At 29.5% G+C, this 16,883-nt stretch overlaps 2 protein-coding genes across 3 annotated transcripts; both read right to left on the bottom strand.

The window, feature by feature from the left end:
- Positions 1-103: 103 nt before the first annotated feature.
- Positions 104-1,697, bottom strand: LOC101263460 (membrane protein PM19L). The gene is made up of 4 exons (XM_004229414.5): positions 1,148-1,697; positions 795-1,014; positions 483-528; positions 104-343 (listed from the first exon to the last, which is right to left on the bottom strand). The coding sequence occupies exons 1-4, from the start codon at positions 1,272-1,274 to the stop codon at positions 242-244; spliced, it is 495 nt and encodes a 164-aa protein (XP_004229462.1). The 5' UTR covers positions 1,275-1,697; the 3' UTR covers positions 104-241.
- A 184-nt stretch (positions 1,698-1,881) lies between these two features.
- Positions 1,882-7,147, bottom strand: GS2 (glutamine synthetase). 2 transcript variants are annotated; one of them, NM_001323669.1, is made up of 14 exons: positions 7,076-7,147; positions 5,652-5,922; positions 5,449-5,488; positions 5,244-5,347; positions 5,054-5,102; positions 4,847-4,953; positions 4,145-4,232; positions 3,883-4,011; positions 3,716-3,790; positions 3,366-3,419; positions 3,237-3,274; positions 2,763-2,922; positions 2,614-2,674; positions 1,882-2,295 (listed from the first exon to the last, which is right to left on the bottom strand). In NM_001323669.1, exons 2-14 carry the CDS (start codon positions 5,903-5,905, stop codon positions 2,156-2,158), a joined length of 1,299 nt encoding a protein of 432 aa, NP_001310598.1. In that variant the 5' UTR covers positions 5,906-5,922; positions 7,076-7,147; the 3' UTR covers positions 1,882-2,155. The 2 variants fall into 2 exon arrangements, with proteins under 2 accessions (NP_001310598.1, NP_001310599.1); NM_001323670.1 differs by having other exon boundaries at positions 5,652-5,914.
- Positions 7,148-16,883: the final 9,736 nt, after the last annotated feature.

Genomic DNA, 16,883 nt, shown 5'->3' with positions numbered 1-16,883 from the left:
TTCATTGTTCTTGCTTCACAATTATTCTAACATGAATAGAACAATATTTCACAGAAAAATAGTAAAAAACTAGAAAATAACAGAACTCTGTACAAATCACATCTTTACACAGTAAAAAAAAATGAATATATATTTTTACACACACATTAAAACTGAAAACTCAGTAAAATGATAGGAAATAAATAAAAATTATTTATGGTACATTAATAAATTGTAAAAATTCTCAAATTCTTCCTCTTTCTTAAAACTCTCGTCTAATAACATCTTCGATTCCAGCATGAATTGCAACAGTGCAAAACATTTGTGTACCACCTAATATTATCAACATGGTCTCCAAGGTCCTCTACAAAACATTGTTAAAAATTAATTAAATTGCAACAATATTTTTCGATTCACCCGAATTTAGAATCAGCAACTCAAATGTTGACTCCGACTCTGTTTACTTTCTTCTAACTAAGAAAAAATTTATATGAAAAACTTACCAAGTTTGAGTCACTCCACCCCATATTAATCTCCTTACAAGCCAACCTGCAATCACAAATACAAAATTAATATAAATGACATGAAAGTGGTACACCCTCTCCGTTACGTTGCGCTTTTCGAGAGTCAATTTCACCAACTTCCAACACCACCAACACCAGTGAAAGTGTACAAAAAGTACTATAAATTGCAATTCTTTTTCACATCAATATGATGAGAAAACACATCGCAAAATGTTAGACACAGTCCTTATCGTATGACTCTCAAAAAGGAAATTGTGACAAGTAAAAAGGAACGGAGAATGTGTTATTTACCCCATAGCGAGTAAAGTGAGTAGCCAAGTGGTGAGAGAAGAGAAAGCAGCTGCATATAAGTTTGGTGCATTCCATTGTATCACATTGTGAATTCCAGTGAGTGAGGAAATGAAGCCAACAACTCCAGCAATAAGTGAAAATATGATGAGAAAACCAGTTGCCATATTTCCAAAAGGAAAGTATATAGGAAAGATCTTAGCTGGGAATGACAGACTTGATGCTGCAAATATTTTTCATCACATTAAAAGTCATCATCGCGACGGCTTTTACATGTTGTGGAAACATCTTCTACCTTGACAGGACAGTGCTCTGAATGACAAAAATAGAAGAAGAGAAAGGATCGATGATATTACCTGTTGCTTCGGATCTCTCTATGGCATGATTGACAGCCCAGCCAGAAATTACAGCAACAATGAAGTAAAGGAAAACATTAAGGACCAAAAGCATAAAGGCTGCTGATTTGCCTGCCCCTGAAGCCATGGCCTGACAAGTTTAGCTTAAACAAAAGCAAAGGAGAGAAACTTTATTGAATCAAATCCCTTTTGTGATTTCAATACTGAATGCATATATGTATATAAAGCCATGATTGTTCCATTCTTTATCTAGACAACATTGACAGCTTGTAGCTTTTTCTCCAAAGAAATGAAAAGAATCTCTTGGACTAGTTTACAGCAAGCATTCTGATAGGGGAAGGAATCACTTTGGCTTCACACAAATGTAAAAGGTATTTAATAAATATTCTAAAGAAAAGAAAGCCAAGCTTGTACATGACATTATGCATCTTTTACTAACTTGAAGTCTTCATTTACTTTGCACATCAAGTACAAAGTACTGAAAAATAGCATGCTGGACACATATATTCAAGTCCATGTAACATGAATATATATATGCTGGAAAGAAACCAAGTTCAAATCCAGATAAAGGACGAGAGTCGTGGCAGATTGATGGCCAACATGCAATAAACTATTATGATGATTTCTCTAAAGAACCTGAACTTGAACATAGTAGACAGAAGATAACATCATATAAGTAACTTAACTAGCTAGTTAGAAACTGAAATGTACATGACTGATTATATGTTCAAAGATTTCATTCGGAAAGAGCACACCAATTGGAATTTCAGAGAAATGGATTCATCTGGAGAAAAGAAAGGTAAAGATGTTCAAAGTAGTCCAACAATTACACCTCAACTCCAAAGTAGTCTCATGTCTTAAGAAACCTATTTTCTAGGATGAACTGGTAAATTTTGGTTCCTTTACAAGATTTTCCCAAATAAGGGAACCTCAACAAGGTACAAGCTTCAGAACTTATCTCATAAATTCTAAGAGGATTATTATGAAAACAATTTCCCCTCATATACTCTAAACCTTCAATGAGATCTTTTGGGCAGCAAGAGCTTCAGCCTCAAGGGTTGGCTCCCACAGTATAGTAGTTTCAGCAAGTAATCCAGTCACAACATAGGGGTCCATGTTTGAAGCTGGGCGGCGGTCTTCCAAATAACCTGCATCGACCAACCCCAGAAACAAAAAAGGAGAAATAAACAGCATCAGAAGGACCATCAATGCCAAGGCCAAAGTGTTTAGCTAAATAGTTGCAAATTCTTTAAAAGGCCATGAGAAACAGTGATGCTTGGATCATGGATAACTGTTCAGAAAAGAGTTAATTCATCTCTTTTTATTTTGAGATCCAGTATTTTAACTTTCTTTTATGCGAAATGTATGTTGAGAAAAGTGGTCCGCAAAATAAGCTACATTTTTCATCATTGCACAATAAACTCAAGGATGCTAATGTTACTCCCTCTAATAAAGCAGAAACTTACCCTTGCCTTCCTTCTCAGTGTCACGCCCCACACGGATTGAGCAACCACGGTTAGCAACTCCCTGCATATTTAGAAAATCAAGAAGGAATGAGGATAATTGGTACACACTATTTATGTACAAATGAAGGAAAGATCAGCAGCAGGCATACCCATGAAAATTGGTCAATACTAGCAGTTTCATGCTTTCCGGTCAACCTTCTCTCATTTCCTTCTCCATAAGCACTTATATGTTCCTTGTGGCGAAGGGATAGATTCAGAATTGCTTTCTTTATAACTTCAAAACCTCCCTCTTCTCTCATACTCAGTGTACTGCAAACAACAAACCATTAATAACTAGTAAGTGAATCCTTCAAAGGAGTTTTACTATGGAAACCATACATTGGTTTTCAGAAGACAGAATTGCTAAACTGGAAAAATGAAAAACGGAGAGGGGGCGCGGTTAAACAGAGAAACAAGAACTTGACGAAACATGAAACAAAATGATGAATTGTAAAAGTCACTTGCAACTAATTCCTAGTTGTAGCAACTACCACATAATGAGCAAGTGATTTCGGTCTTAACAGATTCACATCCCAAATCTTATCTTTAAGATTCCTAGTTTCTCTCTTGCAAAAAGGAGCTACCTGTAGTTAGTGTGGCATCCTGCACCGTTCCAGTCACCCTGTGAATGCCAGGACCAGAGAAGAAAAAATGGAGTTTCATAATTGTACTTAATTTGAATAACAAAAAAATCATAAAGAATTTTAGATCACCTCAATTGGTTTTGGATCGAGTGAGAGGACAACTCCTGCTTGTTCAGTAATTCTCTGTTAGATCAAGGAATTGGAAAAAAAAAAAAGAAGAATGAGTAATCTGATTTCTTAGTTCAGCAACCACTTCAAATACAGAAGGACATAAACCACAGCAACAGTCAAAGGAACCACTTTAGGTAATAAGTCGATCATTTCATGCCACTAGAAAAATATTTCCTTAATCCCCACAGCCGGGACCTGGAGCTGAGTCGAATAGGTATTCAAGTATTGTTCGTTGAATTAGGATGATATGCTTGCCAGATGCCCTAACCTGCAAAGGAAATTTATGCAGATTTGGGAAGATTAATTACCTCGAGGAGGTATCTAGCACACCAGATATGATCTCCACCTTCAATTCCAACACTAGGACCTACTTGAAATTCCCACTGAAACAAACAATTACGTTGATCCTCCAATTAGAGTACTATAAGTGACAGTGATTTTATTGTACTAGAAATAGAAGTGATGGAAATGGTACCTGTCCTGGCATAACCTCTCCATTAGTACCACTAATGTTAATTCCAGCATACAGGCAAGCCTTGTAGTGAGCATCTGATATATCTCTGCCAAATGACTTTTCCGCTCCAGCACCACAGTAGTAAGGACCCTAAAGTTTCCACAAAGATAAATAGATCTCCAACAGTTAATTAAATTGAACAGATTTTACAGCATCATTAGGATTGCATTTGTGCTGGATGATTTTTGAGCTGTGTACCATTCTTTTTGTGTAAAACAATTACCTGAGGTCCGGGGTAGCCTCCAACAGGCCAACCTAAGGGCCAGTTTACATTTGGCTGGAGTAAGGTGTACTCTTGTTCTATTCCAAACCTAGTCAACACCAAGTGCTAGACAACATTAGCAATATGATATTAAAATTCAAAAACTGGGAAGCAAAATGACACCAAATAACAACATATACTCTTTTGATCCCATTTTCAGGGAGAGAAAAAAGGATCTTGCTAACATCAAGAAATGATTGTTTCATCATGTTATCATCCAACAGCTAAAAGAGAGATCTTTAACTGGAACAGTTAAAAGAGTACAAGAAACAGGTTTTTAAATACTGCTGAGGCCGAAACAGCTTCTCTACCTTGTAGGTGTAAGGTCTGTGTATACACTAACCTTCCCAGACAGCACTTTTGGACATACGTCGGGTTTATTTTTGTTGTTGTTGTTGTTAAAAGAGTATAAGAAGCAGGCTTTCCAGCTTAGCATTTATTTGCGAGGAAACGTAATGTCTAACAAAAATTCATTTTCCTGGAAGTTTGTTAATGAGGTTTTTACATGATAAATGAACTATGAGCACATTTTATTTTATTTTTGACTGTTCAAAGGGAACAGTTGGCGTTCTCTTGGTTTTAGAGACCTCAACAAAATAATGCAGAAGAATAGCCACACGGTACATAAAACTATAAAAGTGAGGCAGATGAATTTAAAATTACCATGGAACTTGAGCTGCAACTTTTGGGTCGCTAAAAATTTGAGCAGCTTTATGGCGTTTGTTTGTAGGAATTGGCTCTCCAGCTGGTGTGTAGGCATCACAGATAACCTGTTTCAATTTAGACAAACAATAGTGCCAAACTTAAAACCAATGAGATTAAAGATTCAGTAAAACATCATGAATCAGTATTGTTTACTAAACAACTCACCAAGATGTTGTTACCACCACGGAAAGGGTCTTTGAATATTGCCTGAGGACTGAGGTTAAATGATCAAGGTTAGCTTTAGAATGGGGAAAAATGAAAGGAAGAATTTTTTTTACAATAAAATAAGGAATAAAAGAAAGAAAGGAAAATTCTTCAAAAAAGAAAGAAAAAAAAATTCAGCTGCTGATCTTACTATAGAATGACTTCACTGTCTTCTCCAGGTGCTTGTCCAGTACTTGATCCATCGTAGTTCCACTTTGGGAGCTCAGAAGCATCCTTGACTGGTTTCGAAATAGTCTGAAAATTCAAAAGGAAACAATTAATAGAAAATACATGAGATAATCCAAATTCAGTTTCCTAAACTTTTGTTGGTTAATTAGAGAAGCAGCACTATGTACCCTTGATTTACTGCGCATGTCAATTCCAGTCCCTCCGATCCTGTTTTGAAGGAAATGTCACAAGGTCAGTCTATCCATAAAGAACTAGATGTAGGCATTCGTAAAGGTAGTGAAAGTGAAGAAATGACAGACACGATCTACAAATCTTCAAGTGACAATGTTGAGTAAACAGTATGAGATGCATATAGCAAAGAATAATATACCAAATATATTCAGCAATGATCTTATCAGTGTATGGAGTTACGTCCAAGTTTAGCAGCTGTTCCACTCTGTTCACGGTGCCATTGTCAGACTGTAGGGCAAAAACTCTAAATTTGGCAGAGCTTTTAAGAGCGTGTCTTTTGTTCTGCTTCAGCACCACAGAGCTCCACATCTTTGAAGTCAAGGGACTAGCATCGGTTGAGCTCTTTGTCATTCTCATCTGCCATTGTGCAGACGGAGCCAGGATCTGAGCCATGTTCACCTCCTAACCAACTGAAAAAGTTTAAATAACAGGACAAGGAACTTTATCACCAAATCAAGATTAAAAATCTCATCAGATCAAAATGCTCATCAGACAAACTAATTATCAGGATTCTACTTTTAAGTCATCTTATTTCCATGGCATTAATGGATAACATACCCAGTGTAATTCCACAGGTGGAGTTTGGGGAGGGTAGTGGAGTTTGGGGAGGGTAGAGGGTGTACACAGACCTTACCCCTGCCTCGTGGAGGTAAGTAGAGAGGATGTTTCTAAAAGACCCTCGGTTCAAGTAATGCATACCAAAGCAATTAGACAAAAAAAATAGAATCAAAGAGGATACAAGCAAATAACAGGGAAAACATTCAATAACATACAGAGAAAAGTAACTGTAATAACAGCCAAATAATGCGATATTAAAGCACCAAAGGTAATAACAGGAAACGAAGGACAAGGAACTACGAAAATAATGAGAAATGGATTAACCGTCAAAAATCAACTATGAAATGAGTAATGAACCATGCTGCGCAGCCCTATACCGAACCAAGATCTCTTCCAGAATCAAGATATAGTATGTAACTAAACACTTATCATATTGCAATCTAAATCTAAGTTAAGGATGCAGTCCTGTTTCGAAAAAAGAAAATTCACCTTTGTCTCTTTTCTGTTTCGAGATGATACATTCAAGGAAGAAAATGTAATTTCTACCATAACTCAAAAACCCTCCCACTAGAGTTATCCTCCATTGTACCACAACAACAACATTCCCACTGTAATCCCACTCAAGTGCGGTCTGGGGGAGGGTAGAGCATAGGCATACCTTAAAATCTCACAGAGCAGATAACAAGGAAACAACAAAGACTACTAACATGATGACTCTAACATTATTAGCAGTTTATCCATATAATGCAAAGGTCACAACACTAGAAAGAAGAAAAAAGATAGTAACTTGAGATTCAATTTAGGTCTTAAAGATGAAATCTTGAAACAACAGTGACTAAAACCCCATTCTGATCCACACATTTTGTTATCAGCAATCAATACTCAAGAAACTAAAAACCCCACAAACCCAAACTTACAAACAGTGTTATTTTGCATGAAATCACACATTTCAGTCTTAGAAGGAAAAAAAAAACAGACCCTGTTAGTAGAAAATGAGTTACATACCTAAGTGGACAATGCAGAAAATAATGTTGTGTTGAGAGGAGTGAGAGAAGAAGATGAAGATGGGTGAGTAACAAAAACTTATTTTGAGGAAGTCTAATTTTAAAGGTAACAAAATTGAGTGGACATGGAAAGTTTCTTGGCTTTTCCATTGTAGATAGGGGTGTCTGTTGAGTGGCGGAAAATAGTTTTTAGTTTGAATAAGGTCACCCTTTACCAGATTCAATGACTTCTATATTTCTCCTATCATTTAAGATAAGGCCTTCTCTTCTTTAATTTTTTTTTCCGTTTTCATGTTAAAGTTCGATTAATTCATATCTATACTGTGTTCATTTCATTCATTTAATAATAATGTTAATATTTTTCTGTTCACGATTTGAAATTGAAATATCTTGTTAAGAAAGAAATAGTTTTTTTTGCCAGTGTAACCAGTTTCATAAAGACAAGATTTGAATAAAATAATCTTTTTTAGTAAATTAATCAGTCTATTTAATTAGTATTTTAAAACTCTGGCTTTTGTCATTATTTGTCTTTGTTTAACTTTGTTCAGATATTGATGATATAGTTCAAAAGTTTTAGGAAAAGGTAAAAAGTTGTTTTCCATGATCGGCTTCTTAATTAATTAATTATCTATTCTTTATTATAAAAAAAAAACTTTTTGGAAGTTCTTCCAATTATAATTACTTTAATTCAAGAGGACTTAAAGAATTAAGAATAAAAATAATAATATTAAAAAAAGGGTAAAAACTTACAGTATTTCTCAGACATAATAACTTATTGAATAAACAATTGAATATTATCTAATTTTCTGTTCAAGTATTATTAACTCATCTATTATTTTTAAAAAAAATATATTATTATTATTAATGGTTGATACTTATCTTTTTATCTATTTATCATGCATTTATTACTATTGTATTTCTTTTTTAATTTCTGATTTGAAATATATTATTTAAGTCGAGGGTTAACATTGTTATCTTCGTAAGATAGTAATAAGATTTGTATAAATTTATTACTTTTTCAAAATTTCATATTCTTTTTTTAAAAAGATTTGATATTCTCCTATATATACTTCACCTATTTATTTGACGATTTTTTTTTCTTAGCCTTGGCCCTTGTAGTTAGCTTCAATTATTGTGTAGGAGGTCCTCTTTTTTTATTATTTGGTCTGTTTGATTTTCAAATTATTTTTCTTAATAAGGTTCAAATAGCTACTGCTATTCATTTCACAATTTATCTGAGCTACTAACTATATATTATAAGAGGTTTCAAGTCAAGTCTTGGCCAAGATGATTTTCTGGAAAATTTGTGGGGGCCACATTAATATTCTCTCAAAATTTATTTATTTTATGTTTAAAAAAATATTTAAAAATTATATTAAAAATACTGCAAACTATAATAATTAACAGCTGAGATAATCGATTATATAGTTTGATACTTAAATATGAGCCCACTTTAGTATTTTTTTCCATTTCAATTTATTTATCTTATTTTTTAAAAAAGTTGTTATATATTTGAAAATTATATTATAAATATTATAAACTAAAATAATTAATAACTTTAAATATTCTAACAATATATAAAATTCTATCATTACCTTGTAAATTCAGACAAAAAGAGTAGTATATATAATATATTATTTAAAAATTATGTAACGAGTATTATAAATCACAATAACAATAATTTAAAATATTTAAAAATTATAATAAAATTTAATTGACTATTCGAATTCTATGTCATATAGGTCGGGAAAAAAGATAAAAAAACATATATCAGGGAAAAAATTTACCTACATCGATTGTTTACACCAAACTGTTTAACTTCTATTATTATGTGATTTAATTAAGTAAAACGCACGTTAATTAATTAAAATTAAATAATATAATTTAAACACATAACATATATATTAAATTAGTTTGATATATAAACACTTGATGCAAATAAGTTTTACTATATCGGATCCATGTTACCCACGGATCCTAAATCTTTGTGATTAAGAGATATGGTACAAATCTAGTTCCTTTATCTTACAATTTCAAATCTTGGGAAAAAATCTCATTGTTTTATTTTCCTCTTTGGGGTATTTGGGGAGTTACTTTAGGTACTATCACGTTATCTTTTTATTTATCTGATTTTAATTTTGATTTTTTTACATGTTTGTTTTCACTAATTATTTTTGATAAATTAAGAAAAAATAATATATTTTATTTATTATATTATTAATTTATTTAGAGGATTAGTAATATTTTTTAAAAAGATAGATCCTTTTTAAAAAGTAAATTAATTTATTTTATAAACTAATAAGAGTAAAATAAAGAAATTTATTAATTTATTATTATTTTCTTAATAGGTAAATCAAATAAAAAATTTAGAGTTATTTTTTGCTCAAACACTTTAGGATCTGGGATATCCCCCAAGGTTAAGGCAATAAAATACACACAAAAAAAAAAGAAGGTTAAATACTTGAAAAAATGTATTTATGTGTTTATTTATTTATGGATAAAAATCATTTACATCCCTAGTTCTATATTAAAAATCAATATTCCCCTTTAATAATAAACAATTGATAAGGACAAGAGTTTGAATAAATTAATCAATTATTTTATTATTTTGTATTAGTAGCTTAATTAATGAGTCGTTAATTATTTAACACTGTTGCTTGTATCATTATATCTTGTCTTTTTTTTAAATTTTGGTCAGACATTTATGATGGTTGAAAGGGTCAGAAGTTGTTTTCCTTTTAATCAAATTTACAATTAATAACAGAAAAATTATGCTTACGTTAAAGAAAATATTTAGTTCAATATAAAATATTACATCGAATTTAGTCTATATTTTTGTGTATAAGTGTATCTCGTAATATATTAGTATGATGTACTTTATATAAGTTTACACATTAGGCATAATGTTTTTTTTTAGATGTAATATTGTATATTTCCTCGGTTCTTAATTACTTATCCACTTTTGATTTGATACACTTATTAAGAATACAGTATTAACATAGTGAGTTTATTATTTTACATCCATTAAATTGAAATCAACGAATTAAAAATTTAAGATTTTCAAGAAACTCTGTGTTTTGTCAAAGTAGTAATTAATTTAGGGTATAATAGGTAAAAAAATAATTTTCTTTCTTAATTTGTCAAAAATAGACAAGTAATTAGGCACGAAAGGATCGTAAAATTTTTGTTAAGTGGTATGCTTTTGAAACTTTCCTTAATTAATTTCCACTTTCAAGAATTTCCAGATTTATTAAGGACATATTTATTCATCTTAATTATTAGATTCGAGTGGACTTGTGAATGGCAATGGACTTTACTTGTAAATCTTATTTATATATGATATTTATATTTTAAGAATATTAATTTATTCTGGTCAAATTATTAATTAAGATGATATCATCGTATTAATATATTAATAATATAGCGATAAAAATATGTGACAATTATTGGTATCAACATCAAAAGTCAGTATACAATCAGTATAATTAGTATACTATAAGAATGAAGTAAAAATTAATACAGAAGAGAGCAATTGATATTACTAAATTCATTAGGACTCTACATTTATATGATAAAAAATGAATTAATCTATATATAGTCGCCTCCATTTAAATAATAACTCTAGATTCCTTTTTCTACAATTTCTAATTCAAATTTTGGCATAAAAGCTGAAAACTTTTTTTCTTGTTGGATTTTCCTTTGAGGGTCAAATGTGAAAAGTTGGATATTTTCCGAATCTTTAAAGGATTTGTGATACTTTTAATAAAATTCGAATAATTTTTAATTCAGTTAGTTTTTAGGGTTAACTTAACATCTAATGACTATTTTTTCTGTTAATGTGGCATGGCCTCCATCACCATTCTTATTCCAATTTTTGATCCTTATATTAGATTGTTTATTACGGGTCTAAAAATATTCACGCATCAGTTATCTAGTTTTGGATATAAAAGGGATGAAGAGACGACTCGTATCGACCCTTTAAGGAATGTGGGGTCTCTTTAGTGAGTAACTTCTAAAAAAATGACTATAATTTGAACTTAATCGAAAATTAATAGTTATAGTTTGCTCAAAAATTAATAGTTATAGTTTGCTTGATTACGATTCATAGTTATATATCATATAAAAGAGAAAGGAGAGAGAGAATAACTATATTGTGTTTTCATTGTATCTGGTAAATATAATTTACATGTATCACAAATACAATTATATTGTATCAGCAAATACAATTATTTTGTATCAACAAATCCAATTGTGTTAAGTGTATTAATAAATACATTGTATATGAACGAATACAATTATATCAAGTTGTACCATATTGTATCAACAAATACACTTTGTGACCACGAATATCAAGTGTATATATTACTTTGTGTATTCACTTTGTATCAAGTGAATCAACATATACAATTATTATCTTTTTATCAACAAATTTGCAATTATATCAATTATTTCGACCAATATAATTATATCAAGTGTATTTGCCCCCACATATTTAATCTATATTAATCTATTTGAGTACATCTCTTGTATTCATGTGCAATATGTATAGGCTATCAACAACCATTAGAGTGATGTTAAATTTATGCTTCCAACATAGAGAATCAAGATAAAAAATCAATTTCTATCTAGTGTTGCTATAAAATGCTAAATATTGCTATTTAGTGTAATTTTTTAAAATTAATATATATATATATATATATATATATATAATACATATTTATCTTACAATATAATTTTTTCCTCTTCTCTTTAAGATAACGCGATCGAACTCTCACCTTTTAAGTATATAACTTTTAAATTGAATTAGCTCGAAAATCCGTTATTTTGGAGCAAAAATAAAAATACATACTAAGTGACTATTTTCATCCCTTGATTTTCACCTCATAAAATAATCGAGTTACATTATTATCATTGAAAAAAGGTCACATAAACTGACAATAAATTCATTGTTGATTAGCATAGTAATAGTAACTTGATAGAAATACACCAAGAAACATGCTTATAATGATTGTAAAATGAATGGTTGAGGATAGTTTGTTAAAGATGGATGTTGACTTCTTCTTTTTTTTCCTTTAGGGACCATATATATATATCAAAGTGAAGTGCCACAGATAAGAAAAGCAACAAATTGTGGTTCATATAATGCAGAGAGAATAAACCATAAAGATATATCTCTGAGGAATGTACATCTTATGATTATAGAGTTCCAAATATCACAATGGACAAATATTGAAAATGTATAGTACTACAGATAGAATTTTTGTTACTATAAGGGCAAAATTTTAATGAGTAACAAACTATAGTACCAATCATGAATCATAACATTATATTGTGTTTTTCAATTATTCTTAATGGTCTGAGATAACTTATCGTGGGACAAGAGGGGTTGCTTGACTGACAAGCACCCGATATCTTCAATCGTGAAGTTGTGGATTCGAAATAATAATAAGATAGAGAATGGATTTCTCAATCTCTCTCTATTTCACTCTATATTCTCCATTTATAGAGGTGAGGGCATTTTAAATAAAAAATAAAGGACCTTTTCGAGTGTTTTTTAGACATAATTCTCTATTTTATCCTCCAAATACAGAGGGAGGAGATTAAAATAGAGACGGTTTGAGATAGTTCGAATAATTTCACTTTTTGATCATTTTATTGTTATTTTTATTATATAATATTTGTAGTTAACATATTATAAATCATATAAGACCATTGATTAAATCTCTAAATATTCGTAATTTTCTTTTAATACAATGTAATACTTTAAAAATATGTTATTTAATATATACTATTTTCATTCCAAATTAATAATATTTCATTTTTTAAATTATAATCACTTTAATATAAAATTATTATAATTTTTCACTCTGAAGAATGCACAAAATTTAAATGATAAGATGAATTTTTCAATTTAAAATGAAATAAATAACATTATAATTTAAATACAAAATAACAATTAATACAATATATAACATAATAATTTTAAAAATTATAACAATAATTTAGTTGAGTATTCATGTAACATTTATTTAAGTGTATTTTATTAATGATTTCACTCTTATCTTGAATTGTTCGTATATAATATTTTTTTGCAAATATGTTGCTTATAAATTTAGCACACAATATAATTTTATATATTAAATAAAGAATGATAAAAGAATAAATATTATATTACATCAAAATTATATACGATGATTATTTGAAAAAGAAAATAAGAAATGATTTTATATTATGAAATTAGATAATAAAAATGAAATTGAAATAATGATTTAATATTGATGAGGTTGAAGATATAATTATTTATTTAGAGAGTAAAAAATGGAGAATCGGATTAAAGTTGGTTGTATCCAAATATTTCATATATTATAAGTTGTAAAATGTAATAATTTAAATGATTTTTGTATATATTTTCTACGTATCGTAGAAATTTAATTTTCTTTTTTGAAAAATCTACAAGTAAAATTATGATCTATCTAGCCCCTTTTTCTTTTTCTTCTTATCTTAGAGCATGTTTGACATTGCTGCTAAAAACAACTTATCTTAAGAAGGCTTTTTTAAAAATATATTTTTAGAAAAGTATAGTTGAAAAGAAAAAAATAATTTGTATTTGGCTAATTCTGAAAAATTATGTTTTTGACTAATCATTTTTAGAAAAGAGCCTTTAAGAATCAACTTACAAAAAAAAAGAAGACAATTATTAATGTACTTCTAACATTAAAATTAATTTATAGAAAGAACTATTTTAAATATCTATTATTAAAAAATTATTAAATTTTTATTTTTTAAAAATTAAAATTTACATGTTTAAATTTTCAAACAAAATTATACTTTCTTTGGAGGCTGCAATATTTAATTGTTATTTTTTGTTCAAATCTTGAATAAATATTGTTGTTACTTTTTTTTCTAATGCTACAAATAATGCACAAAATAACATATAATATATAAATGTAAAATAAGTTATAAAATTTTATTATATAAAATTTTTAAATAAAATTTAACCAACCAAATATGTTAATTAATAAACAAAAATATATTGATAAATATGTATTCATGTATATTGTATATGAAAAAAATATTTAAGTCTTAAGATAAAAAATTGTTTCCACTTCTGCTTCCATTTAGAAGCACTTATACTAATTAGTCAAACAATTAATTTTTCAATAAAAGTTTCATTTTCAAAATAAATGTTTCTGGTCTCCCAACTTTAATGTCAAACAGGCTTTTAGTATCGTAAATATCAAATTTTCTTTAAAAAAATTTATAAGTGAAATTATAATATACATAGAAAAAATTTCTTCTTCTTCCCCTCTTCCTCTTTATCTTCTTTTTCTTCTCTTTTACTTTTACTAGTTTCTCTTCCTCTCTATCTTCTTCTTCTTCTCTTTTACTTACTAGTTTCTTTCTCATTTGATGAACAAGTAGATACCTAAAATTACCATGATCCTATTATTCTATAGAATAATTTTCAATCGCAATAAATACATTATTTTTTTTATCTATTTTTGAGCATGTATTATGTCACATTTGAGGGGCACATAAATGAGTAAAAATCACTCCAAAATAGGTGTTTTAGTGTCACATGACATTACTAATTTAAATTATTTAGTCTTTATGAAGTAAATCCACATTTCATCTTTCTCCATAACCTCTAATTATAGCCATTGGAGATCTTTCCATCTAAAAAATAATAAAATTCTCCCTTTTTGAAATGTTTTATTATATCTAAACTCAATTTACATACATTTGGTAGAGAGATGAGTGATTCTTGCTAACTGAGTTGAGTTGAGCCTACCTCAAATACTTGGTATGAATATTTTGAGTTGTTTCTTTTCAAATTCAAGTTTATCTTTTTCTTTGATTTAATAGTGGATTCAATCAAAATCTTTCTTTTTTCATCTATCTTACTTTTATTGTTTAAATTCCATATTTGATTTCAATTGGATTCATATCACGAGGTCACCCCCAAATTCACACATTTAAATGATTTTTTAACTTTTGCGCGTAATTTCATAAAGTACTTATAACTTTTTGTACAAAACTTCAATGGATGAATGATTTGATACGTTGAAATCTAAATTCAATTTTTCATAGATTGAGACACATATCTAACTTAACACATATGACTTATCATAGTTTGGATAAGTCACATGCATTTTTCTTAGTTTAACACGATTGAACTTATGAAGTGTTACACCAAGCTACACAAGAAAGTTTAAAGAGAGTTTTGATGATGAGAGTAAAGTGAGGTATGTCCATTTATGTGATTTAGTTTACATGAATATTGGAAAGATGAACCACAAAAGTCATCTTCTCGTGAATATACTAGTGAAATGTAGAAAAATGAAGAGATACTTACGTATGATGTTCATTGATTTAAAAAATTTCTATAATGAATAACTAATAGAGGTGAAATGTTTGTAAGAAAAATATGTTTTGTGGCTTACATTAGGGAATTTAATGACACGTATGACAGAGACTCAAACACTCCATAATTTAGACATTATTGCTTTAGGGATTACCTCTTTATCTGATTTTATTTGTCATGATGATTGATGAATTGACGCGATATATTGGCAGTATGACATGGTGTATGTTATTTGTGAATGAAATAGTACTGATTGATGAGACTTGTGACAAAGTTAACACCAAGTTGGAGGTTTGGAGATATACCTTGGTTTAAAAAGGTTTAGGTTGAGTAACACCAAAAAATTTGAAGTGTAAGTTCAGAGATGCAACACACGAGTCAATCGTGAAGGCAAAATTTGATGATCAGGTCATCCCCCATAAAGAACATTTCAAGTATCTTAGTTTTTTAATCCAGAAAAATCAAAATATCGATGATAATGTTACATATCATATTGGTACAAATAGATGAAATGAAGACTTGCGCCTAGATCCTTGTGTGATGAAAATATATCACCAAAACTTAAAGGTAAATTCTTATTACGATCCATACTATTATGAGTGACACCCACACTAAGTCACCTGTCCGATGAGAGAACCATCTACAAAAGCCAGAGAAATAAGATTATAAATGAAGTTTGAAATAATGTGAAAGTGATCTCCATGGTGAACAAGATACAAGAGACGAGATTGAAATGATAGGCATCTTAAAGGGAGATGCACATATACGTGTGAAAAGTTGGCTGTGATGAAAATGATAAGAGGTAGATGTAGTCCAAAGAGGAATTAGAGAAAGTGAATAAAAAACATGACACAAATGCATAACTCTAAGGATATAACCTTAACTATATATATATATATGGTAGAATGTTGGCCAAGTAATTAAGCATTATCGCGATTTTTTTTTATAGGATTATGCTTGGTAGTAGTCTAGAGCATCGTGCATATTGTAATATCACTACAAAAAAAAACAAGCTCATTTGCAAAGGTTTATTTGTGGGAGTTTTAAAAAACTCCACTATAAAATCATTTTATAGCATTTATTTTTACCCCTACGATATAATTTATCTTCTGAGGGAGGCTTCTGATAACCTCTGCAAATTTCATCAATTTGTGAGATTTTGTGAACACCACAATTTATTATAATTCGTAGCGATTTTATTTTGTAGGTTTGTGATAACCTCTGCAAACTACATCAAATTGTGAAGCTTTGTAAATGCGACAATTCATTACAATTTGTTACACTGGTACAAAATAGGAAATAAATAAAAAAACTTGAAATAGTGAAAACACTTTAGAAAACAAGATAATCATGAAAAGTAGAAATACAATTGATTATATGCATTGCATGTTTAATTAGCATGAGAAGCACAAATTAAGTTGTAAATTGAATTGCGGTATCAAAG

Source organism: Solanum lycopersicum, chromosome 1 (genome assembly GCF_036512215.1).
Source record: "Solanum lycopersicum chromosome 1, SLM_r2.1".
NCBI lineage: Eukaryota > Viridiplantae > Streptophyta > Magnoliopsida > Solanales > Solanaceae > Solanum > Solanum lycopersicum.
The sequence above is the reverse complement of the archived record's forward strand: the minus strand, read 5'-3'. Positions and strand labels throughout refer to the sequence as shown.

Bases quoted from the DNA above. Each gene is read 5' to 3' on its own strand.
- LOC101263460 (XM_004229414.5), bottom strand. From the start codon at position 1,274: ATGGCTTCAGGGGCAGGCAAATCAGCAGCCTTTATGCTTTTGGTCCTT. The intron at 529-794 runs GTAAATAACACA...TTGTGATTGCAG, and splicing joins CTCACTTTACTCGCTATGGG to GTTGGCTTGTAAGGAGATTA. The intron at 344-482 runs GTAAGTTTTTCA...AATGTTTTGTAG, and splicing joins GGTGGAGTGACTCAAACTTG to AGGACCTTGGAGACCATGTT.
- GS2 (NM_001323669.1), bottom strand. From the start codon at position 5,905: ATGGCTCAGATCCTGGCTCCGTCTGCACAATGGCAGATGAGAATGACA. The intron at 5,489-5,651 runs GTATATTATTCT...CCTTCAAAACAG, and splicing joins ATCATTGCTGAATATATTTG to GATCGGAGGGACTGGAATTG. The intron at 2,675-2,762 runs GTATGCCTGCTG...CTAAATATGCAG, and splicing joins GTATTGACCAATTTTCATGG to GGAGTTGCTAACCGTGGTTG.